General features: G+C 37.3%; 3 protein-coding genes and 2 long non-coding RNA genes across 5 annotated transcripts in view; 3 read left to right on the top strand and 2 right to left on the bottom strand.

The window, feature by feature from the left end:
- LOC119072798 (UPF0430 protein CG31712) overlaps nt 1–1,437 on the top strand; it is an 11,916-nt gene extending 10,479 nt beyond the window's left edge. Inside the window, exons 4-5 of the mRNA XM_037178096.1 lie at nt 709–792; nt 864–1,437. Coding sequence (XP_037033991.1) covers nt 709–792; nt 864–1,031 — 252 coding nt within the window. The 3' untranslated portion in view covers nt 1,032–1,437. The remainder of the gene's footprint in view (nt 1–708; nt 793–863) is intronic.
- LOC119072795 overlaps nt 1–17,817 on the top strand; it is a 25,832-nt gene extending 8,015 nt beyond the window's left edge. Inside the window, exons 2-3 of the mRNA XM_037178093.1 lie at nt 15,111–15,115; nt 17,784–17,817. The gene's annotated coding sequence lies outside the window, so the exon portion shown is untranslated. The remainder of the gene's footprint in view (nt 1–15,110; nt 15,116–17,783) is intronic.
- LOC119072809 lies at nt 1,463–26,174 on the bottom strand. The gene is made up of 3 exons (XR_005086927.1): nt 26,042–26,174; nt 3,297–3,306; nt 1,463–1,477 (listed from the first exon to the last, which is right to left on the bottom strand). It is a non-coding gene; the product is annotated as an uncharacterized LOC119072809 (long non-coding RNA).
- On the bottom strand, nt 7,320–7,866 carry LOC119072805. Its single transcript, XR_005086923.1, has 3 exons — nt 7,829–7,866; nt 7,601–7,750; nt 7,320–7,536 (listed from the first exon to the last, which is right to left on the bottom strand). It is a non-coding gene; the product is annotated as an uncharacterized LOC119072805 (long non-coding RNA).
- Nucleotides 19,959–24,181, top strand: LOC119072793 (low choriolytic enzyme-like). The gene is made up of 4 exons (XM_037178089.1): nt 19,959–20,251; nt 20,322–20,448; nt 20,509–20,587; nt 23,551–24,181. The coding sequence occupies exons 1-4, from the start codon at nt 20,035–20,037 to the stop codon at nt 24,067–24,069; spliced, it is 942 nt and encodes a 313-aa protein (XP_037033984.1). The 5' UTR covers nt 19,959–20,034; the 3' UTR covers nt 24,070–24,181.

Raw genomic sequence — 26,174 nt, 5'->3', positions numbered from 1 at the left:
GAAAGAAAAACAGCCAAACCAACACGAAATAAATTGTCTGACTAGCTTTGAGAGGATCTATTGATATAATGCACGAACTGAACGAAATGCTTTAAATATTTTGGATTACAAACTGCGAAATCAAGACCGAAAAGAAAAACTTTTACAAATTTTATCGATTCGACCACACTGTAAGAAGAGAGAGACAAAAAAAAATTATTGTAAAAATCATGCCGTTCTCATTGATAAAAGCAAAATGAAAATAGGCACACCTATTGCCGATGAGATGGATCTCCTCCTCTATTTTATTATAAATAGTATACAATGCAACGCCGGAGCAGGTATTATTAATTTAAATTTTTTTTTTTGTTTTTTTTTTTTAACGTTTATTACAATTTTTATTATTACAATAAAATTATGAACAAAATTTCAATTCCATCTTGAATGGTACTGAATTCGCGTTGATTGTGAATGATGTTCAGTATTGTTTCGGATTGATTTTGTTTGTTTAAAAAAAAAAGAATTTTTGATTTGGAAGTTCATTAATGTTGAAAATTGTTCGATGAAAAATTAATTTTCCGGTGTTAAAATTCGGTCGTCCAATCCTATGGAACGAACAAACAATTTTCAACATTAAAATTTCTGAACAAACGAAATGATTTGACATCAAATATAATCTGCCCCATCAAATGTCATTAACTTGGAGAATAACTAAAATCTCATTTATAGGAAGAAGAACATAAGAAACGAGAGGAACTCGAAACAATTCTTGCCGAGAACAATAAAAAGATCGAAGAGGCTCAAAAGAAATTGGTAAAACTGGCGTGATTCCCAACTGTGGTCATTTTACTAAGAATTTTTTTTTTCTTCACAATTCCCTGCAGGCCGAAGAACGTCTCGCTATTATTGAAGAACAGCGAAAAATGGATGAAGAACGGCAAAAGATGCGCAAAGATCATGAACGTCGTGTAAAGGAAGAACAGAAAATGATTTTGGGTAAAAACAATTCACGTCCAAAATTATCGTTTTCGCTAAAAACTGGCGCATCCTAAAATTTTGACATCCGGCGCGCCATAATTTCAATGTTTTTTTTTCCTTTTCGTTTTATTTCAATTTATCATTTTCAATTAATTCATACGTGTCGAATGCTTCAAATCTCTCTCTCTAAAAGATCATCTTGTGAGTATACAAAATGGCACTTTAAAGTCCAATTGAATAGTGGCTCTTCAGGTGACTCATTTCAATGATCATGCCGTGTCCATGACAGCCATTTGATCTTTAGTTGAATGTGAGGCGCCTTAGGGGTTGCTGATTTTGTTTAAACTAAATTTACAAACAAGAAATCGTTACGGCTCACATTATGGGAGCCGATTAAAGTCAAAGAATGGTAAACAAATAAAGAATATTTAAGCCGCTAAAAGAATAATCCAGCAAATGATTCAATAAAACGTAATTATAACAAAAAAAAAATCCCGAAGATGTGTTTGATTTGAACTGACTACAATTATGCAGATCCACCTAGCCCAGCGATTAGTAGAAGTTCCGCACTCTTCAAGATTTATTGAAATTTATTGGGATTTTGGGATTTACAGAATAAATAAATTCTAATAAGAATTTCGTCAACGGTTATTATCACAGTCCAGTCGCTTTATTGATAGGTATTGACCGCACAAATCAGGGAAAAAAAGTTTATGAAATTTGGTTCTTCGGAGCGTGAGATAGGTTTGGAGTGAGCTCATATCCGGCTACTCGGCCGTACAGTGAAGGTGGTGTTTTTGCCAATATATATCTCGAATAAACTTTCACCTAATTTCATAATATGTTTTTCTGTAGAAAGATATTGACGAATGTAAAGCGTCAGTACTATTTCCGGTTTCCTAACAAAATGGCTTAGAGAGTAGGGCGGACGACTTTAACTTTCAAATGGTCATAACTCGGAAAGTTAAGAGTATTTTTGAAAACAATGTTCTAGCAGGATGTAGAGCGTTAAAAACTCTACAAAACTGCCAAAGAAACCGATGGTCCAAAAGGGGTGTCTGTCGAGGTTTTCTAACATCGAAAGTCCGACATTTTCGTTTTTGACTTTTATTTCCTGAGAGACAAATTATTAAGTTTAGCTTTTGGCATGAGGTTGTAGGAGGTCGAGTACTACCAGTACACTAGGCATTGTCCCGGTCGGCGATCCATTCGAAACCACTTTTTCAACATTAATGAATGAACTTTTTAAGTGTACCCACGTCGCCCACGAAGCCAGTGCAGACACTGTAACCGGTGTTGCTGAGTCGAGGCCAGCAAGTGCACATAATATTCCATAACAGTAGCTGAACTCTTTTACAAAATATTTGGGATCTCGATGTAGTGCCTAGTGTACTGGTAGTACTCGACCTCCTCTACAACCTCATGCCAAAAGCTAAACTTAATAATTCGTCTCTCAGGAAATAAAAGTCAAAAACCAAAATGTCGAACTTTCGATGTTAGAAAACCTCGACAGACACACCTTTTGGACCATCGGTTTCTTTGGCAGTTTTGTAGAGTTTTTAACGCTCTACATCCTGCTAGAACATTGTTTTCAGAAATACTCTCAACTTTCCGAGTTATGACCATTTGAAAGTTAAAGTCGTCCGGGGGGACTTCTTCCCGGGCACCTTCGGATCCATCAACCATATGCCTGGACTTAGTTTTCAATGATCTACGTTTTCCGCACACAGGCTATCGCGACCCTTAAAATTCTCAAAATTCGATACGCCCTATTAGAGAGTTTCTGCTAACAGAAAGGTATTTGGTAGGGGGCATTTCGTTTCTAGCAATCGTTTGAGTTTCTCAAAAAAAACTTTTTTTGGGATAATTTTAAGCTAAACCTTCGCCGCAAATTGTTAACGTAAGTACAAGATGAACCAAAATTTGGCCTATTTTTTAGGAAACTTTCAAGAAACATTTAAGAAACTTCAGATACATTTCCGAAATTTAAAACTTTTCATTTTTAAAGTCTATTTGTCAAAACAAGTTGTATGAGACATGAAAACAAGCCATCGGCGATTTTTGGAGGGTATACAGTAATTGAAGTAGGGGACCCTCCTGAGTCATTTGCAACAAAAAAAAAATCCTCAGAATTCACGCCAGAAATCATGAAAAAATGGTCTGCACTAGGGTGACTAAAATAGTTTTTACTATGCTGGTGCATGTAATAAGGCTATTACATGTATAGGCAATAACCTTTTCATCACTCGCATAGTAAAACGTCGTACTACACACGGAAAATAAAGTGATATCTCGTATCACGATGAGTAAAAGTACCTCGGGCTGCCGCCCTCGGATACTTTTTCTCATCTGGATACGAGATATCACTTTACTTCCCTTGCATAGTAATGTACTATTGTTGCACATCACCGACAATACGTAACGCATTTATCTGAAATTAATGTGGTTGGCAGAGGTGTTGAGGTGTTTTTCGTGTATGTGTGCAGTACGTAGCTATTTTAGGGGAGAAAAATTCGAACTTTTGGAGAGTGTTTAAAAAAAAAACTATGATACCATGAACCTACCGCGGCACCGCACGACTTATGTTGAGCTTCAATTTTGATTGAAGTGTACTAACACAAAAATTCTCTGGAATTCCACTTTTCTGACGTATGACACAATTTAAAGTCAAGGCTGGAGTTAATGTCACCTTACGCTTCGGGAAATTTTGTTTAATTTGAAGAAAAACCAACTAATTCAATTTTGTCATATGAAAATTCATCGGGTATCTCCCGACTTCCCAGTATGGCCAGTGCGGCACTGTATCAAGTGTTTACGAGCATATTAAAATCATATTTTGTACGTTGTTCTATTTTGCAAATCTTTTGGAAACGAAATAGTAAATTTGACCTAAATTCTTCACAACTTCAATCAGTGCCTTTGGAAAATTCTTCTAAAGCCTGATCTATTCAAAGGCTTTGAAAGCCTAAAATTGACGGTTCAAAATATTGCCGTAATTTGCATAAGAGACTTAACTTTTTTCCGAACAATAGAAATTCTTTTGTTCAAAAACAAGTTAAGTCCCTTGTGCAAATTACGGCAGAATACTTTACAGTTTTCGCGAGATCGTCTAGAATTAGTAGTGTAAGACTAATCACTAATACGATCTAAAAAGTATAAGAAATCAAAAATGGTTCTGTTTATAAAGACCTAAAGAACATAATCATTATCTCGGTCTGAAGAGAATAACTTGTTTAGGTCGATAGCATTCGAAAGTTTGGGTAGCTGTGGCCCCGAAACGGAAACGTTTATCGAAAGTTTAGAGAAGATGATGAAGAAGGCTTCGGGAGAGAAGAAGTCTTTAGATTACTTGCTTCAGAAGATTTCTATATCGATACAGAGACGCAATGCGGCTTGTATATTAGGAACTTTTGAAAAAAGAGTTCATGATTTTTATTTACTCTAGTTTTAATTTTTGTTCAGAATGAGTGGTATGATGCATTTTCGAAACAGGGCCTATTTATCAAAAATGTTTGAGAAATTTGAGAAATTTTAGAAATATTTTAGAAATTTTAGAAATTTGAGAAATGTTTGAGAAATTTAAGAAATTTTTTAGAAATTTTGGAAATTTCATACGCGTTATGTTAAAGAAAATATTTACGTAATTTCAAAGGTACTTTCTAAAAAATATTTACATGCCAGGACGCGGTAAAGTACACTTTACTTCATTGTGAAAATATGCTTACAGGACGCTTACATGCAACATGACTTAATTTAAAAAAGGTATTTTACTCCCTTGCACCCCTGGATAATGATTCATTACCTGACGACATTTGTCAGTAAAATAGCATACGTGCATCTTTCCGACTGGCTATTTTGACTAGCGTGGTTCAAATTATATGAGTCAATAGGATATAGGATAGTTAGAAGTGATGGCTTTGTATTTGGGATAAACATCGTCAGTTAGATTCGGATATGTGAATTATTTTTAGAATCTCCAGTTTTATTCCTTACAATATTTCGAGAAATTAAATTTTTGAAACTTACGAAATTATATTGTATGTAAGTTCGGTTAAAAATGCCACAAGTCTGGGTGTTAAGCTATATTTTAAGAAGTGATTCATACTTTTAAGCAATTTACCTATCAAATTAATTCAAGTATAAATCTAATCGCCCGCACAATACAGAGTTCTGTAGAGTACAAATATTTCTTCGACAGAAAATTTTGTCAAATATCTGCATAGTATAGGTTACTCTGGATACTGAGGTAACAATTTTGTGATAAAGCAAACTCTCAAGTGTGTTTTTGAGCAACTTGTTCCTGTAACTGTCTTTTTGACAAATGTAGAGTCTTTATATCCGAGATGAAGTCGATGTATACATTTACACTTGTCGAAAAACAGTTACCGACGCAAGTTGCTCAAAAAGCCACAAATGAGTTTGCGAGTATCACAAAGAAGTTTCCGGGTTAATGAAGTACGGAGCAGCTTCCAATGTATTCTGGTTTACTACCTGCCCCATACGAAAGTTGATTTCCACATATGGAAAGGGAAGGGAAAAAAATTAACCCAATAGTCCACATTTTCAAATGGAAGTAATTTTTATCTAGAATAGTGATACCCTACTGAACTTTTTCATCCTGGAGTACATAAAATCTTGTTGCTAAGACATTGGTGTTCTCATCTCTTGCGCAAAACTATTCCGGTGAAGTTTCAACTGAAAATCGGTCGATTCAAATTTGTTCGATTCTACAAAATGAAAATAAAAAATCTTTTACAAATCGACCGTAATCACAAAACTTTCAATTTTTAAGCACTAGTTAAGGGCTCCCCATAAATAGAGTGTGCACTATTAGAATGGTCCCTAACGAGTGCTTAAAAATGGCAAGTGGTGGAAATGAGGAAAAAGGAAATGTGGGTCTGAAAATCAACTTTTTTACCTTGCGCACTATTCCGAGGTCCAGATTTAAAAATCAATAATGAAGAACAGTTTATTTTTTCAAGTCAATTCCGAAAAAAGTTTGAAGACTCGTTTTTATAAGTGTTTACAAAAAAAATAGTGAATTTCAGGATGACAAAGTAATAAAGTATGCAAATTTAACTAATTTGACAATAAAAAATCATTGAAATTGACGTTTTACATTCAGCACTTCTCAAATTTTAGAAATTTTAGAAATTTGAGAAATATTTTAGAAATTTTAGAAATGGCATTTTTGAAAAATAGGCCCTGTTCGACAATGTGGATGATATACCGAAATCATTCAACTATGATAAAGTCTGGTGTTTATTTGGCTGAGTTCTTTGTAATGAACAATAATTGAAATTTCCTGATCACTCAAGTTTCTCAAGTATCTAAAATTTGAGAAATTCAAGAAACTTTGAGAAACGATGAAAACGATGTTTCTAAAAAAAATAGGCATTTGAACCAAATACGATTTCTTCTTCGATTCGTACAAAATTTATGCATACGAATTAAGAAGCGACGCGACGTGACGTATAGAAAAAGAAGAAGAAATCTTGTTTTGTTTTGCAAGCTGTCATAGAAATTTTGCTGACTGCTCTATCCAAATCACGATACATTCAGAATCGTTCGTTTTAATTTGAGTTTACTTTAGATTAAATGTATTTTTTTTTTTAAACAATAAAGTGACAAGTTACTGGAAAAGTGTAGGGAAAATCGAGAGAAAGATAGATGGAGAAGGAAATAAAGTTGATATCCTAAACAAAAAAAAGGTTCTTCTAAAATTGATATCTTCAAAAAATGTACCCTAAAAAAGGCTATGATTCGCCCGATTAGTCCTATGAAGTTATTCTAGAAGTTTTGTTGTAAAGTGGAAAGATCTAATCTAGACATTTGTTAAGTACAAATGATTTAAAAAAAATCGTCAACATATATGTATGACATGGCTGGTAGACAGCTTGATTTCTGTCTTACTTCGGGTATGTATATTCCAACGTCTGACATGTATATCGTACATGCCTGACGTATAATCATATATACTGCTAGTGACTATTCGTGTCACTCGTATGTTTATACGTCGAATATGTACGATATACATTTCAGACGTTGGAAAATACATATCGGAAGTAAGGTAGAAACGAAGCTGTCTGCCAGCCATTTCATACATACTGGTATGTTGACGAATTTTGTTTTATCAGTGTAGATTTAAGTCGGTTTCTCCACACATATAATAACGTAAATATAATGAAGCGACGACGCAGTTTCGACCTCGGGATTGAGTGGTGGTCCGAATCTTTTAAAGTCAAATTTCTGTAGTATGTTGTCTGCTCACTGTGCTGCAATTTCTGATACATTTTAAACATCCAAACCATTGGTTGTGTAACACTATTTCTCGCACGTCAAGAGATAAATTCAAATTTCAACCATTTTTCAATTCTCTTTAATTCAAATTATCCTGAATGTTAATTAAATTCATTTTTCGCGAGAATATTGTTGAGAAAGCCTTCAAGCGCGCCAGCATCGTCCATCCCTAAAACATCCGCAAGAAATTACGCCATTACTAGTGCAACAGACTTGACAATCTGTACGGCAGAAGCAAATTCCCCAGCCGCATGGTATTGTCCCTTCACAAGCAATCGGCTAAAAAAATACATTATTTACTTTGCATTCAATCAATGGTCACTGAATGCTAAAAAGTCTTTACTATAGACGAATTGGTATCCAAAGTAGGAAGCGTATTGGAAATTTCGTCTACGTTATCCCTAGCCATGGGAGTACTCTCAACATGACCAACGCACACAGAAATAATGACAACCACAATAGTGGCAATTGAGTAATTGAGGAAAATTCGCATCTGAAAAAACATTAAATTTTGAAATATCAACGACAGTTTATATAAATATATGGACGTTAAAAGAAAGCTCCCACGTACCTTGTCTATTCGGCAGACTTAAGATTTTTGAATTGAAGCGAAATGAATTTTTTCTATTTATAAGGAAACGATAGAAATCTATTTATTATCACAATTTACGCGATGTCCACACATGTGGTACGTTCGTCATTGCATGTGAAGTGAATTGATTCCTATCTGTGTTTGAACTTTGTCTAATAAATGAGGCGATTTTTAGTGTCTGTTCACATCCCAATTTCTGTCCATCAAATTTAATTTGGGGGTAAAAGAGGGACTGGCTTTTTAGCCCCGTACGAAGTACGAAGGGGCTTATAGGATTACGATGCCGTGTGTAATTGATGGAATTCGAAGCAGGCGGTAAGGGCAAAGTGTTTGCCTATGTTCATAGATAACGAATCCACAATAAAAATTTTGTCTGTCCGTCCGTCCGTCTGTCCGTCCGTCTGTCACGTCAATAACTTGAGTAAATCAAATCCGATTTCAAAAAATTTTTTTTCCTGAAAGATAGTCAAAATAGTGAGGCTAAGTTCGAAGATGGGCGATTTTGGGTCGACCCTTCCGGAGCTGGGGCCGAATAAGTGCCTAACTGTTTTTCGACGATATCTCCAGACATTTAAGCACTACGCTTGTAAATGATACGTCAAATGAAAGGTATTTACAATACCGATCGACAAAAAAAAAGTTTATGAAAATTGGATGACCGACTCGTGAGTTAGACCCCTTGGTGTGAACTAGGTACAGGGCGGCAAGCCGTTTTTGCTTGTAGGTTGGCCAAATTTGAACGTATTTAGATGGATTTTGCTTTATTAGATAGGTATTGACCGTACCAATCAGGGAAAAAAAAGTTCATGGAATTCGGTTCACAGGAGCGCGAGCTAGGTCTCTTGGAGTGAGCTCATATCCGGCTACTCGGCCGTACAGTGAAGGTGGTGTTTTTTGTTAATATCTCGAGTAAACTTTGACCGAATTTCAATTTTTTTTTTGTTTGAAAGGTACTAACGAATGTAAAGCAGCCGTACTACTTTCCACCTCCTAACAAAATGGCCGTCGGCCGCCATTTTGGATTTTTGTAAAATCAATATAAATCGGTGAAAATGATACTTACTTAATTTTAGGTCAATTCGAAATTTGTGTTACATTTGAAAGGAACGTCGTACGGGGCTTCGTAATTGCGCTATGCGCAATTTTTAAGACGTACACATTTCATAAGAATTTTACTTTACCGACGTTTACGGGCGCAGTAGGCTTACGGTAAGAGTAGGGCGACGGACGAACTAGGGTCACGTACGCAATAGATGTACGGGTTTGTACGGGGCTCAGTCGCAGCAAACGCTCCGACTGTTCTGAGTGATGTTACACCGTAAGATGAAAAAAAAATCGAATTATAAACTTTTTCGTAAAAACACATTGATTAAATTTTGATTGATTGATTGTCCTGTTATGAAACACCATTTCGTGGTTGATTCGGTTGATAACTTGTGCATTACTGTCTTGGTGATATTTTTTGCAGAGACGTATGGTATCGTTCATCATTCCAGGAATTTTTTTTTCTTGCTGCACTGTTAACCAAGTCATATCATTTCATGTTTGATGATACAATTCAGAGTACTATAAATAAATTATCAGATAATTTGTCGATCGTGCGTACTTCAATACAATTTTTAGGTTTTCATATTTTGCATAGCTGAGATAAATGTTTGTTGGAGGAAGATAATGTCGCTCACCAAAACCAACACATTGTCACCTCAATAATCTCGAAATTCCAGAAGGGAGCCCAAAAAACGTCACTAATCCTTCAAATTCACTCCCATGGTAGACCTCTTAAGAGGCATCGATTCTTTGCTGAAAGACATATATTTGGGCGTTTTTTTAATACTGGATCAGGCATGAGCGCCGACGGAGAAACCTCGGCGGCGGCTAGCCGAAAAAAAATTCTCGGCGGCGGCGAAAAAGTCGGCTTGAGCCGGCTTAAAACGGCTCGGCTGGAGGTTCCTTTTAACTTTTTTTTTTTAAATAAAAACGTTCAGATAAATTTATTTATTTATTTATTTATTCCGTTTATAGACCAAATAACAGGCCGAAGCCCAATAACAATTCAGTCTGATCACAAAAAACAAATAACTAGATAAGACAAGATCCGTAAAACATTATATAAGATAAAAACAAAACTAAGAAAATGAAAAGAAAGAAAAAAGTCAAATAAAAGAAACCATCAAGATCAAGCATAAATTAAGTTATAAATCAATCAAACAAATAAGATCACCAGACAAAATATTTCTTCACTGATCTAGCAAACGCCACTGATGAATTGTTGACAATGTCGAGATCTCTGAAGAACGTATCATGATTCCTTTGCATCCTATGTAACGGTGAATTCGATTGATAGTTTGTGACCATCCTCGGAGGATAAAACACATCCATCTGCCTCGTGGTCCTAACTGGATGCCGAAATGAGAGACGCTGAGAAAGCACAGAGTTAACACGATTATGAATCATCTTGTGAAGCATAATTTCATCCCCGACCAGGCGACGCGTTTCCAACGATTGAAGTTTTAGATGCATTAGACGTTCATCATACGGAGGCCTCGGGTGTGCAATACCAAACTTGAAATAGAACATTCTTGTTAGTGGAGGTCCTAACTGATTTTTTTGTGCATTTGATGATAAAGGCGTGAAAATTGCACCATCGATAAAGATTAAAATTCTGAGTATTTTTGGATAGGGACCCCAAAATTTCCGCCCCATGTGCCCCCCTGACCCCCCTTCAAAGTTTTCAATGTAGAGGTAACTTTGATGAATTTCTGTGAAGCGACTATCGAAGATAGAAAGGCAATATGGGGCTCAAATGAAAGCTGAAGGTTCAAAGTTTTTTTTAGTGGAATTTTTTTTTCAGAATTTTCCGTTTTTCCTGCAGTTTTCCACGTTTTTCCGGAAGGTCAACAAAAAAAATTGGTTTTGAAGCTATGTACCTTCTAAATTACAATTTTTGGATGATACATATGTTCACAGCTTTTGTTCTCCGTTCAATTTCCTACAAAAACCCAGAAGAAATGAATTTTCTATCTTTCGCCCAGGAAGATCTAGAACCAATTTTCCACCATCAGGCGAGTAACTAAGAAAAGAAAAACTTATTTTATTCTGTAACATTTGTGCGTCTGCTTCGCTTCTTTCGACTAAAAAACACATTTTCAATATGGGACTAATGTTCCTGGTAATATTTGATGATGTTCAGGACTTCTCATCCAGAGGGTCCACCACTCAGAACTGGTGGATTAATTGAATTTTCGAGAGATTTTTTTGTATGTGTTCAGAACATTGTGTTCTGCACTTACAACAATGGAAAATTGTTTACGTTAGAGTTCTTTAGATTATGGACGCATTTCGCAAAGAATATAAACTACTAGGTAGCTGTGGTACAGCTGCAAATGTCATAGATTTTATTCTTCATTTTGGTGAATAATTTCATTATTAATTTTTGGATCTAATTGTCGTTGACAGTTTCCTTTGCAACCGCAAAATATCGCACAAGCAATACCAGCCTTCTTGCAGCCGCACCTGTTAGAACAGATGCCTTTTTTGCAGTTGCATTTTGTGAAGTCACGGCAGGCCTTCGATAGCTCCGGCAGATCTGTCCAGTGAAGAAAATATTGTCCGTTAGACAAAGTCCAGCCCCACAAACTAGGATCAGGGAGAGAAATTGTTTTTTTAGAAGACCCCCAGCACATAATTCCTTGATAAACGGCCCGTTTCAAATGCTGGAGAAACGATGCGTTTGTCGGTGGAAGGTTTTCAATATTTGTTCGACTTTGCTCAACGAACAAATATTGTCGCAAATTGTCCAACTGTAGGCAAAAAACTTTTATTAATTCGACATCAAGTCATAAGGATATCGTAGCTTACAGTGGCGTGAGTGCGTTCCGAGAATTTACAGTCATAAAGCATGCTAACAAATTTTTGGATCATTTTGTAGTGGGATGAGCATTCAATTTTTTCCCACGATTCTCCGGCTATGCACAAGAATGCTTCAGTGAGCTCATCTCCAATTAAGTCCCAAACTTCCCAAGCTGTCTTTTTACCGCGACCATAAAACCAAGATACTGTTTCATGCTATAACTGGTTGCGATACAGTATCTTGGTTTTATGGTCGCGGTAAAAAGACAGCTTGGGAAGTTTGGGACTTAATTGGAGATGAGCTCACTGAAGCATTCTTGTGCATAGCCGGAGAATCGTGGGAAAAAATTGAATGCTCATCCCACTACAAAATGATCCAAAAATTTGTTAGCATGCTTTATGACTGTAAATTCTCGGAACGCACTCACGCCACTGTAAGCTACGATATCCTTATGACTTGATGTCGAATTAATAAAAGTTTTTTGCCTACAGTTGGACAATTTGCGACAATATTTGTTCGTTGAGCAAAGTCGAACAAATATTGAAAACCTTCCACCGACAAACGCATCGTTTCTCCAGCATTTGAAACGGGCCGTTTATCAAGGAATTATGTGCTGGGGGTCTTCTAAAAAAACAATTTCTCTCCCTGATCCTAGTTTGTGGGGCTGGACTTTGTCTAACGGACAATATTTTCTTCACTGGACAGATCTGCCGGAGCTATCGAAGGCCTGCCGTGACTTCACAAAATGCAACTGCAAAAAAGGCATCTGTTCTAACAGGTGCGGCTGCAAGAAGGCTGGTATTGCTTGTGCGATATTTTGCGGTTGCAAAGGAAACTGTCAACGACAATTAGATCCAAAAATTAATAATGAAATTATTCACCAAAATGAAGAATAAAATCTATGACATTTGCAGCTGTACCACAGCTACCTAGTAGTTTATATTCTTTGCGAAATGCGTCCATAATCTAAAGAACTCTAACGTAAACAATTTTCCATTGTTGTAAGTGCAGAACACATACAAAAAAATCTCTCGAAAATTCAATTAATCCACCAGTTCTGAGTGGTGGACCCTCTGGATGAGAAGTCCTGAACATCATCAAATATTACCAGGAACATTAGTCCCATATTGAAAATGTGTTTTTTAGTCGAAAGAAGCGAAGCAGACGCACAAATGTTACAGAATAAAATAAGTTTTTCTTTTCTTAGTTACTCACCTGATGGTGGAAAATTGGTTCTAGATCTTCCTGGGCGAAAGATAGAAAATTCATTTCTTCTGGGTTTTTGTAGGAAATTGAACGGAGAACAAAAGCTGTGAACATATGTATCATCCAAAAATTGTAATTTAGAAGGTACATAGCTTCAAAACCAATTTTTTTTGTTGACCATCCGGAAAAACGTGGAAAACTGCAGGAAAAACGGAAAATTCTGAAAAAAAAAATCCACTAAAAAAAACTTTGAACCTTCAGCTTTCATTTGAGCCCCATATTGCCTTTCTATCTTCGATAGTCGCTTCACAGAAATTCATCAAAGTTACCTCTACATTGAAAACTTTGAAGGGGGGTCAGGGGGGCACATGGGGCGGAAATTTTGGGGTCCCTATCCAAAAATACTCAGAATTTTAATCTTTATCGATGGTGCAATTTTCACGCCTTTATCATCAAATGCACAAAAAAAAGTGGTTTTATATGAATGTGGACCTCCACTATGTGAACTTCTTCTGAACTCCTTCAATCTGCTGCATAGCCTCATGATAACAAGGACTCCAGACCGATGAGCAGTATTCAAGCCGGCTTCTGACGAGTGATGAGAATAGTAGCTGAAGACTAGACTGGCTAGTAAAGTACCTTCCACAACGGAATATGAACCCAAGTGTCTTGTATGATTTACGAACCAAATGATCAATATGCTCACTAAACGACAACTTGTCGTCCATAATAACTCCAAGATCCTTCTTTATTGAGACTCTTTCCAGCAATACTCCATCAACAGTGTAGGGAAACGATATCTTGTTTAGACTATGAGTAGTAGACATAACTGCACACTTTTGAACATTAAGAGTCATGTTATTTTCCTTGCACCATTTGACCACCGTCCCAATGTCATCTTGAAGTAGTTGGCAATCGTAAGATGTACTTATCATTCTGAACAGCTTGAGGTCGTCCGCAAAACCCGAGCACGATGGCAGCGAAGCTAACAAGTCGTTTATAAACATAATGAACAACAAAGGACCTAAAATAGAGCCTTGCGGAACTCCTGACGAAGGCACCAATGCATCCGATCTGAAGCCACCAATAACAACGATTTGAGTCCTGTTACGCAGATATGACGGAAACCATTGAATTATGTCAGCCGAAAGACCAAACCGTGTCAGTTTATTGAGAAGAATGCCGTGATCAACTTTATCAAATGCTTTAGCGAAATCTGTATACACTGTATCCACTTGTCCACCATTTACAATGGTATCAGCAACTGACGAGACATATTCCATAAGATTAGTTTGTGTAGACCTCTTCTTGTAAAAGCCATGCTGGGATTGATGTATATCGTCCTTAATCGCTTCGAACAGTTTGTTGAACACCAGCCTTTCAAATACTTTCGATATTGCACATAAAATACTCACCGGTCTATAGTTCATAACGCAGTCTTTATCACCCTCTTTGAAAATAGGAGAAACAAAGCTCAATTTCCAATCTGAGGGAAACTTCATTTCAGTCATCGATTTATTAAAAATAATAGATAGCGGTAATTTGAGTGACAGCGATAACTGGATGAAGAACATCATAGGAATACCATCCGGACTGGAAACTTTGTTTTTATCAAACCCCTTCAGTGCCTCTTCAACCTCATCAGGACAAAACGTCATATCGGACAACACTAAAGAGCGGGGTTCATGGTGACCAAACGGATCCATAACTACTTCACGAGAAATTGACACAGTCGGGTTGTAAACTGAATTAAAGTATTTAGCAAACAAATTACAGATAGAAGGCCTATCCACGGCTTCATCACCCAAGTACTTCATGCTGCTGGGCAGCGAGTTGGTCTTCATCAAAGACTTGGTGAAAGCAAAAAAGCACTTAGTGTTGGTCTTCAACTTCTCTTCACAATTACTCACATAATCATCGAAGCACTTCCTTTTCATGGTCTTAACTGCTTTACGAAGCACACTAAATTCATTCTTAAGCCTCAATTCAGACACTGGACAAGACACACCTTTCAACTTCAACCTCAGGGAGTCTTTCTTCTTGATCAGAGAAATCAACTGATAGGAATAATATGCTGGGTAGTCTCTAGACGGGACAAAAACTTTAGGTATTTCATCAATAAACGGCTGTATCACATAATTGAATTTCTTAACCGCATCATCAACGTCTGAACCATCCAATTCAGCATGCCAATTGACTCTTGACAGACCCTCATTAAGCTTGGCATAGTCCGCCTTGTAAAAGTTCACCTTCGATGGTCTATTGTCAGCTAACAGCTTGAGCCTCTGAGTCTTCAGCTTCACAATAAGCGCTGGATGAAAACCATCTTCCCTAACCAACGTCCCTAACCATGGAAAATGAACTAGTAAGCATGAAAATGAAATTGTACGGAAAGCGAAAATGTAGGTAGATTAGGTTGTTCAAAGTGCAAGTGGAACTGGTCTTGTTACAAGAAAGTCTCTAAGTCTAAGGTTCACTAACACGTCAAGTGTTGTTGCCTCAAAACTTGAACTAAATGGAAAATCATGCTCCGGTACACTCATTTAACTCATTAAGAAAATGGTTTTCGAGAAGAAATCGAAAGCTCACGAAAATCAAGTAAAAATTGAAAAGAAAAAAAAATCGAGAAAATTCGCAAAGATCGATAAAGTTTTCTCAAATTTGTGAATTAACTGATTGTGCGCCTTCGGCTCGTTCCGCAAAGCTCATACTTGCCAAAACAACAAACTTAGAAGCGAGGTCGTAATATAACATTCTGGAAAATTCATGAAAATTCAAGAAAATTTTCAAAATTTTCTTAATTTTGAAAAAAAAATTCAAAAAGTACTTGAGCTGCTTAGGATCAACAGGAATCTCGGTTTTCAAAATTATTATTATTATTTTCGGCGGCTCATTTTCGGCGGCGCTCATGCCTGTACTGGATTTTTGTTTACTTTTGATGATATTTTTACACCAGAATCCGTTTTCAAAAGCACATTCGTGGTCGTTATTGCGGTCGTTACATTTTTCAAAAAGGACTCTGATGAAAAGATATCATCAAAAATGAAAAACGGGACACGAAAATTAATGTAGGGCTACAATTTTAGCTGGCATCGATGCCTCTAAAAAGTTGGAGGGATTTAACCAATTTTGAACCTAAGCTTTACAGCGATACCCATATTATTTAGTAGTTTGGCACGTGATTGAGCAAAAGATAAAAACTGTGTGTTCCACTCCGCCTCCATAATTGTCAATCCCACAACGCAAAATTGGTCGCGTGTTTTCAGCCTAAAATTTAGACTCTGCACCTGAAAATCTGAATAGTTGCAGGTCAGCTAAAGCCATCTTTTTGGCGATCTGAATCTGACCTCAACGTGAACAATTAAGATCAGATAATCTTCTTGGAAACCTGTTCAGCCGACTTGAACTAACAAATTTCCGTGTTCAGGTTTTATTAGGTCAGATTAGGTCAGAATGGATTAGGGCAGATTGGATTAGGTCAAATTGGATTAGGGCAGATTGGATTAGGTCAAATTGGATTAGGTCAAATTGGATTAGGTCAGACTAGAACTAGAACATGTCCAACTGACCCGTTCCAAACTTTAAAAGAAATTGGACTTAAATTTTCAATTTGTCTGGATCTACAATATTCAATTTATTACCTACGAACTCTCACATCTCATCGAACATTTCTTTATGCAAACCACAAAGTGTTTCATATTCCAACTAGATATAAAGAGCATTACACAGTCTGTTAAATATAATCATTTGGTTGGATGTAATCCGTTTAAAGAGATCGCCTAATCCATTATAATTGAATAATAATTTTGTTATAGTTGCAATTGCCGCCATCCAAATATTTTCGAAAAAGAAAACTTGTGATGGTCAATTGAGTCGAATTAACCAAACCCAATCTGTTTTTTACATATTTCAATAGTGTCACAATCGTTGTAACACTTCAGTATACGTCCACTGTTCAGCTTGTGTGCTTCGAGTCCAAGAATTTGACATGAAATTGGCAATTCATTGTCTTGTTATTTACGTGCAGTTCCTATGTCTATCTGCGGAGCAAAGTGCATTTCACGAAAGCGAAGCTTGTTGGATTAAATACTTGCAAAAGAGAGGAAAATTGGATGCGAATTTCAAATCGATCGGAAAGCCGTCACCAGACTGTTTGTATTTTAGGATACCGGTGACCAAAATGGTTCTACGGAAGAAATTTACGGATCGGATCGACAGCGAAATTCCCAACCATTCTGACTGTTTGAAGGCCAGATTTGACAGTCAAGACACATTGGACTTGGTGATGAAGATCAGTGTCATTCGGGAAGTGGATACACAAACTGAATTGGATTCGGTTCGGCAAGCATTGCATGAAGATTTGAAAGGCATCATGTCCCATTGTGACACGAATAACGAAAGTTTTCTTGCCATTTTCAATGACTATCTGGGAAATAAATACAAAACATTGGCGGTGCTGCAGGAGGATTATTGTGTGTCAAAATATGTGGCAGAGAATAACATTATTGATTTGACGGATGTCGAACTGAATCCCAGTCAAATCGACATTAAAGGTCTGAACTGCAACCAAATGGTCGAAAAACTGAGAAATGATTCGGAAAAGGAATACAGCGACCCATTGTTACCACGCGGTCAGGAGATATTGATTTGCGTTATGGATGCGTATAAGATTAACAAGGTCTTTGACACCAGCATTGCGCTGCAAGTTCTTTACAATTTGGACGTGCCGAAGGATATAAAAGAGGCGGAAAAAGTTCGACTGACTCAGATACTTTCTGGCTTCGGTTACACCGCAGTAAATTGCTTTAAGTATTGATCAGTTGATGCGGTGATGCGACCCTCAGCATCATTATTGTATCAATGACTAGAATATCCAACCACACATTCTTTACATTATTGTTAAAATTTGGTTTGTTTTGATATTTAAGTCGATACGATGGAAAGAAGAGTAATAAAGAGTGTGATGAAGAAGGAAGACTTTTGTATTTTGTACATAATCGAGATTGCCAACTGAATTGATCCATTGTTTTATTGGATGTAATGTGGGAGCATGTTTGTTGTTTGGCCAATTTCGGCCAAATATTCGATATTTCTAACGTTTAACGAATTGTCAGTTGCAATGCTGCGAGCCAAAATGGTTTGAAAGCAACATTTACAAACGCAGCCACATGAAGTTTGTGCTGATGATGGTTAGAGTGTAGACTCGGAAAAAATTCCTCAAAAGTTTTCCTACTTGTGACATCTATCACTTGAAAATCCTCAAAAGTATGGAAAGTGAATATGTTTAACGACAGACTAGCAGGTAAACAATTTATTGGTTTATTAATGTCTTTGGTTCTCACCCTCGCATGTGCATTATATTTGATCATTATGTGGGATTGAGTCATCAGCCGTTTTTTAACGGTTGTATTTGGTTGTGCGTTTGAGAATATAAAAACTCTTCAAAGGTTACATTTGTTCATGTTCGAAAACGCCTGTGACGAGGCAATTTGTTCGATGTTAAAAGCATAAAAGGAGCTTTGACAACTCATTTGTTCTATTAGTCCAGTAGTGTAGAATCGCTACACTACAAGTTGGGGCTGCAGAACCGGTGCTGTTACGTAGCTTTGGAAATTGGACATATATCCATTAACGACAACAAATCCTACGAATGTCAGGGACAGCACAAACGAAGCATTGAAAACGTATTTTGGTCCTAGTTTTCATTGACAGATGCAGCAATCGCAATTTTCGATAGAGAAATTTCTAACTTTATTTGACAGTTACGACAATTTCGTCATGAAAACAAGGACCAAAACACGTTTTCGATGCTTCGTTTGTTTTCAGCCTCAGCGGTTCAATCAGAAATGCCTCTTCTCGGCAGGAGAGAGTCGTTGATAATTTATGTAACTGTTGTCATTGATGAGGTTGTTCAGAACATCCGTTGAACTTTCAAAAATTGAAATTTTCTTCTACGTTACAACAATTGTTGCCATAGCACTAGCACAATATGCGAAAAATTCGTTAGAAGCCAGAGTATGGTTCCGCTTCGGGAACATAAGAAACCTGCGTGATCTTGTAGTAAAGGCGCCGAGTGATTTCCAAGGGCTATCCAAATAACACAAGACTATATGTCTTCCGCAAAGGGTTTGCCAATTTTTGATCGCGTGTTTCGAGAGATGGCGAAACTACAACCTATTGTTCCATCTCGGGGTCTGCTATCAGATTGTTTTGTATTATCGATGACAGCAGACCCCGAGTTGATTTTCCATCTCGCTCTACTTAAACACCGACCGCATTGACTGACTGTCCCGAGTTTTGTGAAGGATATGAACCATCGTAGAAATGGAGATGAAATGGACAATGGAGGTAAATAACGTGGAATTGAAACATTAATTCAATAGGAATTGAAAGAAATTGATGGGAATTGGAAGAAATTGAAAGGAAATAGAGCAGATCTGTCAATTAGATGAATTTTTTCGGTAATTGAGGTATCGTTACTTGACACACCGTACATGTGTGCCAGTTACAAGTTCGAAAACCTATGGAAACTTTTCGCTCCTGATTATAAATCAAAAAAAAAAAACAAATTTCTAGGACGTCTGGGTCAGGAGCTAGTCCCGGTTCTAAGTTAAATGGGAATTCCATTGAAGTGAGCGTGACAAATTTTGTTGTCTCTCTCACACCAATGGAATTCTTATTTAACTTAGAACCGGGTCTAGCTCCTGACCCAGACGTCCTAGAAATTTGTTTTTTTGTGGATCTAGAACCAGGAAGTAGAAATACCCATAGGTTTTCGAACTCATATCTGTAGAAGTTTTTTATTTACCTTCTGTAGAGTAGTAGAGTAGTGAATTGACGGAATTCGAAATTGATTTGCCACCGTTATGGCCAGTGAAGGACCACTCGGAAAGCATAAACTATTTACTGTGCATGAGTCAGATAGCATGAACAACCTCAAAAAATTGTTGTTTCGAACCATGGAGAGTTGCCATGCTACTACATTTTCAGATTCACATGTGCGGCCACATTGATTCTGGACATTTTTTTTTGTAGATTTAACTCTACACCACTAATCGTTTTCAAGGTGACCGTTCAGTTTGTTTTAGTAGTTGGGATAGCGTAGACCTCAAGTTATAAGGAGAGAAAAATGGAATTCGGATTTTTGTGGGCTGTTGCTTTTATTCAAGCTGCTACAGGTGGTAAGAACCTGGATGACGGTCTATTACAAAATGTCACATACGGTAGAAATGAAACAATTAAAATGAGCTATGAGGACGTGTACGCGCTTCATCATGCCGTCACGTTTGAAAGAAGAAGATGGAAAAATGCGGTGGTTCCTTATGTAATGGACGAAGCATTTACCGGTAATAAGGCTAAAACGTTTATTTATGTGCAATGCAAACATATTTCAATTCGATACTCTATTGACCACAGAGAAAGAACGAGTTCGAATAGCCAATGGAATGATGGAGATTGGTCATGACAGTTGTATTCGTTTCACTACGTATAATGCAAGAATACATACGTCGTATCTGTCGATCATAAAGGACTATGAACATGAGTAATTTCTTTTGTGTCAATGTTATTATATGGTGATAGAACGTGACTCTCTTTTGTGTAGATTGATCGCGCGATCTGATTACGGATGTTGTGGGAGTTCAGAACCATCTACATTAGAATTTGGCTCTTCCAGGCTTTCTGTAAGTATCATTTTCATCTTTTCTTGACTGTTGTCATGATAATTGTCGCCGATGATGTAGGGAATTTATGTAATACCAGAGGCGCGGTCTGCGTGGGGAAGCAATAGTACACAGCCCCGGTTTGGTGTACATTTACACAATAATGTGACGAATGTAATCAAAGTAGTAAAGATTGACTAGATGTCATATTGCAAATCCGAGGCTAAGCCAAGGCTGGCAAGACGTCGTGTGCGATAGTATACCAGCATGCGATTAGTGTTGCATACAACGTTTTATGCAATGAAGAAAATCGAATAGATATCAATGATATTCGTAGTGTGACGTCAGCAATACATGTCTTTTTTCGCACTAGTGCGAATAAAGTCCCTTGCAAATCCTTTATCGCACAGGTTGCGTAAGTCTCAAATATCATCACTGAATTGGATAAAATAATTTTTGCAATTCTGCGCCATAATCATCACCATTTCATGCATCGATTGGATGTCATATGAAGGCACTCTTTTCACTAACATTTTCAATATGGCCGAAACGTTCTCTCGCACGCTTTTTGACTATTATCTTGAATAAACGGTAAATTTTTCTATAATAAATAAACATCTTGCCGAGACCAGATTTTGAACCCCCGACACCAAATACGTTTTGATTTCGAAGCAGCGACTATTGATCATTTAAGAGTGATATCGGCAAATCTTCAGGTGATTGGGGAACAAGCGGTCTCCGATTTTAATGAGTGATAGCTGGTTGGATTCGTCTTTCAATTCTAGGAAACACGTATCTTTCACTTTTTCTAAAAAAAAAATTGTTTTCTGTGAAAAGCGTTCAAAAGTGAAGATATGTCAGTGGGTACCGAAAACAGTTTTTCAACAATAACTCAAGAAAAAATGATTTTAAATTGTTGTAATGTTGTACGAATGTCGGGCCTTGAAAAGACCTACAGGTGGAGTATACGCACCGCTTGGTGCGAGTAGATCCACGAGAGTTATGACTAAAAATGTAGTGAATGTTCGGAGAGTCCGCCTTCTCTGCAGCTTCGATGTTCCACGAAATTGAGTATGGGGTGTTGTAGCTGGCCTCACCCACTATCGTTCCACATATAAATGAACCCAGTACTTTTGTGCTGCAAGCCCACAAAAGTGTTGGAAAAAAAGGTGGTGCCAAAATGCAGATTTTTTCCTTCTGTCCGGGGGCTCTACAACGTAAAAGAATAGTTGACGATAAAAAATGAGTGACATAGTACCGTTCCAGATGCTGTTCCAGCTGTAGAGCCCCCGGAAAGAAGGATAAAATATGCATTTTGGCACCAACTTTTTAGACCCGTACGAAGTACTGGGGTCTTATAGGTTTACGCATACGTTTGTAACACGTCGAATTGGACTCCCTGAGTAAGGGGAAACCTATTGTGGTTGTCTAGAGATGCCAAATCCGCGAAAAAAAATGTCCGTCTGTCTGTCCGTCTGTCTGTCTGCACGATAACTTGAGTAAAATGCATCCGATTTTGAAAATTCTTTTTTTTCCCGTTTGGTAATGTCAAAAGACAGGCTAAGTTCGAAGATGAGTGATTTTGGATCGACCCCTCCCGAGCTGTGGCCCAATAAGTGCTTTACGGTTTTTCGAAGATATCTCCGGACATTTAAACGTTAAACTTGTAAGTGATACGTCAAATAAAAGGTATTTACAATACCGATCGACAAAAAAAAAAGTTTATGGAAATCGGATGACCGACTCGTGAGTTAGACCCCTTGGTGTGGAACAGGCACAGGGCGGCAAGCAGTTTTTGCTTGTAGGTCGGCCACATTTGAACATATTTCGTCTGTTTTAGCTTTATTAGATAGGTATTGACCGTACCAATCAGGGAAATTTTTTTTTATGAAATTATGTTCTCCGGAGCGTGAGCTAGGTCTCTTGGAGTGAGCTCTTATCTGGCTACTCGGAAGTACAGTGAACGTGGTGTATTTTGACAATATCTCGAGTAAATTTTGACCGAATTTCATGAATTTTTTTTTGTTTGAAAGGTATTAACGAATGTAAAGCGTCGGTACTATTTCCGGTCTTCTAACAAAATGGCTGCCGGCGGCCATATTGGATTTTATTAAAAGTGATATATCTTGGGAAAAATGGTACTTAGAGAGTTTCTGTTAACATGGAAATAATTTGTTATGTGTGTGGGGTGTTTCAGGGATTCCATATATGGACATCTATATATACCTATATACAGCTATATTGAGCTATATACAGGCATATAAAGCTATATAATAGCATATTCCTCTGTGAAATGTTTATTTACAGTGAAATATAGGTAAATATAGCGGTATATAGCTGTTTAAATAGGAATTTATGAAATTTGTCTTCGTACGGGGCTGTCTATATTGCCTCCGGCAATTTATTTGTATATGCTAACAAGGCAAAGAGTGGATAATGTAAGTGATTTTAAAGGCTTTTGACACGAATAGGTGTTTCGTACGGGTCGGCGTTAGCTATGTTTTTAGTCATAACTCCCGTGGATCTACTCGCACCAAGCGGTGCGTATACTCTACCGGTAGGTCTTTCCAATGCCGAAATTCTTACAACTTTACAACAATTTAAAATAATTTCTTCTTGAGCTATTGTCGAAAAACTGTTTTCGGTACCCTCTGACATGTCTTCACTTTTCAACGCTTTTCACAGAAAACAATTTTTTTTAGAAAAAGTGAAAGATACATGTTTCTTAGAATTCAAAGACGAATCCAACGAGCTATCACTCATTAAAATCGGAGACCGCTTGTTCCCAAAGTTACAAAAATCACCTGAAGATTTGGCGATATCACTCTGAAGCGTTACGCTATTTAGGTCAAGATTCAATTCGGGAAAATGAAGCGTACTTTACTATTCGTAGTTGAAGGCGATTTCGTTTAACAATTGTCAGTTTACACTCCCACTGAAATCGTTTCTTTCTAAATCTAACACCAACAATCAATTATCAACAGAAAGAAGACTACAATGTCACCATTCTCCATGAACTTCTTCACGTGCTAGGAATCGGTCATCAACATCAACGTTCGGACAGAAACGATTACGTCAAATTTCATATAGAAAATATGGATCTAAATAAAACAAACCTTCAAGCAGATTATTGGAGAGCAGTGGAACCAGATAAAACCATTGAATTTGTAACACAGTTTGACTTTGAGTCTGTGATGCTGTATTCTCCATACGCACACTCTAAGAATAATGAGTACCCGACTATAAGTTCTAAGATTGTGGATAAAAAAATGCTTCGAACCTCCGAAAAGCGTCACCTATCGAAGGGCGACAAAGTTTTGTTGAATGAATTCTATAAATGTGCGGACAAAAATCAAGCAGATGGTCATTATTCGTTGACAGAGGAGCCTTTTAGGCCATTCGATCTTTCAGCAGTGAAGTTTCCTAACTGCACATCTGTCGGAGGATGTCTTAATGATACTTTGCTGAACGAAACGATGGCTGCAGAATATCCCGTTAAATAAAAAGGGTTTATTTACAATTACGGGATGAAATATTTTCGTATAATCGAAATTTTTATGTGCAACTATTTTCATGAATACTTTACAGTTTCGCGTGAAAGTTTTTTATTTATTTATTTTGTCAATGAATTTTTGTGAAAATTTCTTTTGAAAGTTATAAAGAATCGTGAATTTTTATGTTAATACAAATGTGAATGAATATATTGGTAAAGACTTTTCAATCACCTTCACCATTATAGGTTAGAGGTTGTCCCTATGAACATAAAATGATATCGTCTAGGACCAAAACCATTTGGGAGTTAGGTAAGATACAAACCCATCAGCCAGCCCTTGACCAAACCTGTAACAAGCGTTATTCATGCCACTCAGCATCATAATATGCATTTGCAAACTTTAGATGCCTCTGTGGCATAAAACTTTGCATGAATCTCGGTACAAAGTACTTTATTAGGCTCACTATGTGTATTGTGAATCTCCTTCTGCCGTCTCGATGTCATAAGTTGTAACTATTATGTAACTGACGGCACACAGCATGAGCTGCATCGTTTTTCGTTAAGAGTGATATCGCCAAAACTTCAGGTGATTTTTGTAACTTTGGGAACAAGCGGTCTCCGATTTTAATGAGTGATAGCTCGTTGGATTCGCCTTTTAATTCTAGGAAACACGTATCTTTCACTTTTTCGAAAAAAAAATTACTTTCTGTGAAAAGTGTTCAAAAGTGAACACATGTCAGAGGGTACCGAAAACAGTTTTTCGGCAATAACTCAAGAAAAAATTGTTTTAAATTGTTGTAATGTTGTACGAACGTCGGCCTTGGAAAGACCTACTGGTAGAGTATACGCACCGCTTGGTGCTAGTTGATCCACGAGAGTTATGACTAGAAATATAGTGAATGTTCGGAGAGTCCGCCTTCTCTGCAGCTTCGATGTTCCGCGGAACTGAGTATGGGGTGTTGTAGCTGGCCTCACCCACTATCGTCCCACATATAAATGAACCCAGTACTTTTCTGCTGCAAACCTACCGAAGTCTTGTAAAAAAAGTTGGTGCCAAAATGCAGATTTTTTCCTTCTTTCTGTACGCCCAACTGCTGAAACAGCGTCTGGAACGCTTACAAGACTTCGGTAGGCTTGCAGCACAAAAGTACTGGTTTCATTTATATGTGGGACGATAGTGGGTGAGGCCAGCTACAACACCCCATACTCAGTTCCGCGGAACATAGAAGCTGCAGAGAAGGCGGACTCTCCGAACATTCACTATATTTCTAGTCATAACTCTAGTGGATCAACTAGCACCAAGCTGTGCGAATACTCTACCTGTAGGTCTTTCCAAGGCCGACATTCGTACATCATTACAATAATTTAAAATAATTGTTTCTTGAGTTATTGCCAAAAAACTGTTTTCGTTACCCTCTGACATGTCCTCACTTTTGAACCTTTTTCACAGAAAGTAAATTTTTTTTCAAAAAAATGGCAGATACGTGTTCGCTAGAATTAAACGACGAATCGAATGAGCTATCACTCATTAAAATCGGAGACCGCTTGTTCCCCAATCACCTGAAGTCTTGGCGATATCACTCTTAATCAGTAAGCTTCCACAAATTTTCCAATTTCATTTATTCACGCAGTGAACTAAAAATACGTGAGAAGCAACTCTTTCATTCTCTTTCGTAATTACGAAAAGTCGAAATTATAAGCTCACGAATCTATAGTTCACAACATAGCACTGAAACAAGCAGTGGAACGAAAATTTGTAAATGGTATTACTCGATGCAGTACAGTCAAAATTTCGGAAATAATATACGTTGGTATGGTATACAATGCTCCTACATCCCAAATTTCTAATTTCGGTTCTAGGTGCTGTTGGAATGCTATGGTCAAAAGATATCATTCAAACTAGCTTCTCCTCCTCAGTTGTACTGTAACCAGAATTGATGGTATACTGATTTCGACGTTCTGCAGTTGAATTTTTCCCACACGCTTCCATATTTTAAGAATGAATTTGCCAAGGTATCGAACAACTGAGATTCAAGCCACATCCGATCCGAATGATCGATGGCTCTATAGAATCGCTAGTCTCCCCTGACAATTTTGTGAAACAACTTTTTTCTG

The sequence above is a fragment of the Bradysia coprophila genome (assembly GCF_014529535.1).
Source record: "Bradysia coprophila strain Holo2 chromosome IV unlocalized genomic scaffold, BU_Bcop_v1 contig_84, whole genome shotgun sequence".
In the NCBI taxonomy this organism is placed as follows: Eukaryota; Metazoa; Arthropoda; class Insecta; order Diptera; family Sciaridae; genus Bradysia; species Bradysia coprophila.
The sequence above is the reverse complement of the archived record's forward strand: the minus strand, read 5'-3'. Positions and strand labels throughout refer to the sequence as shown.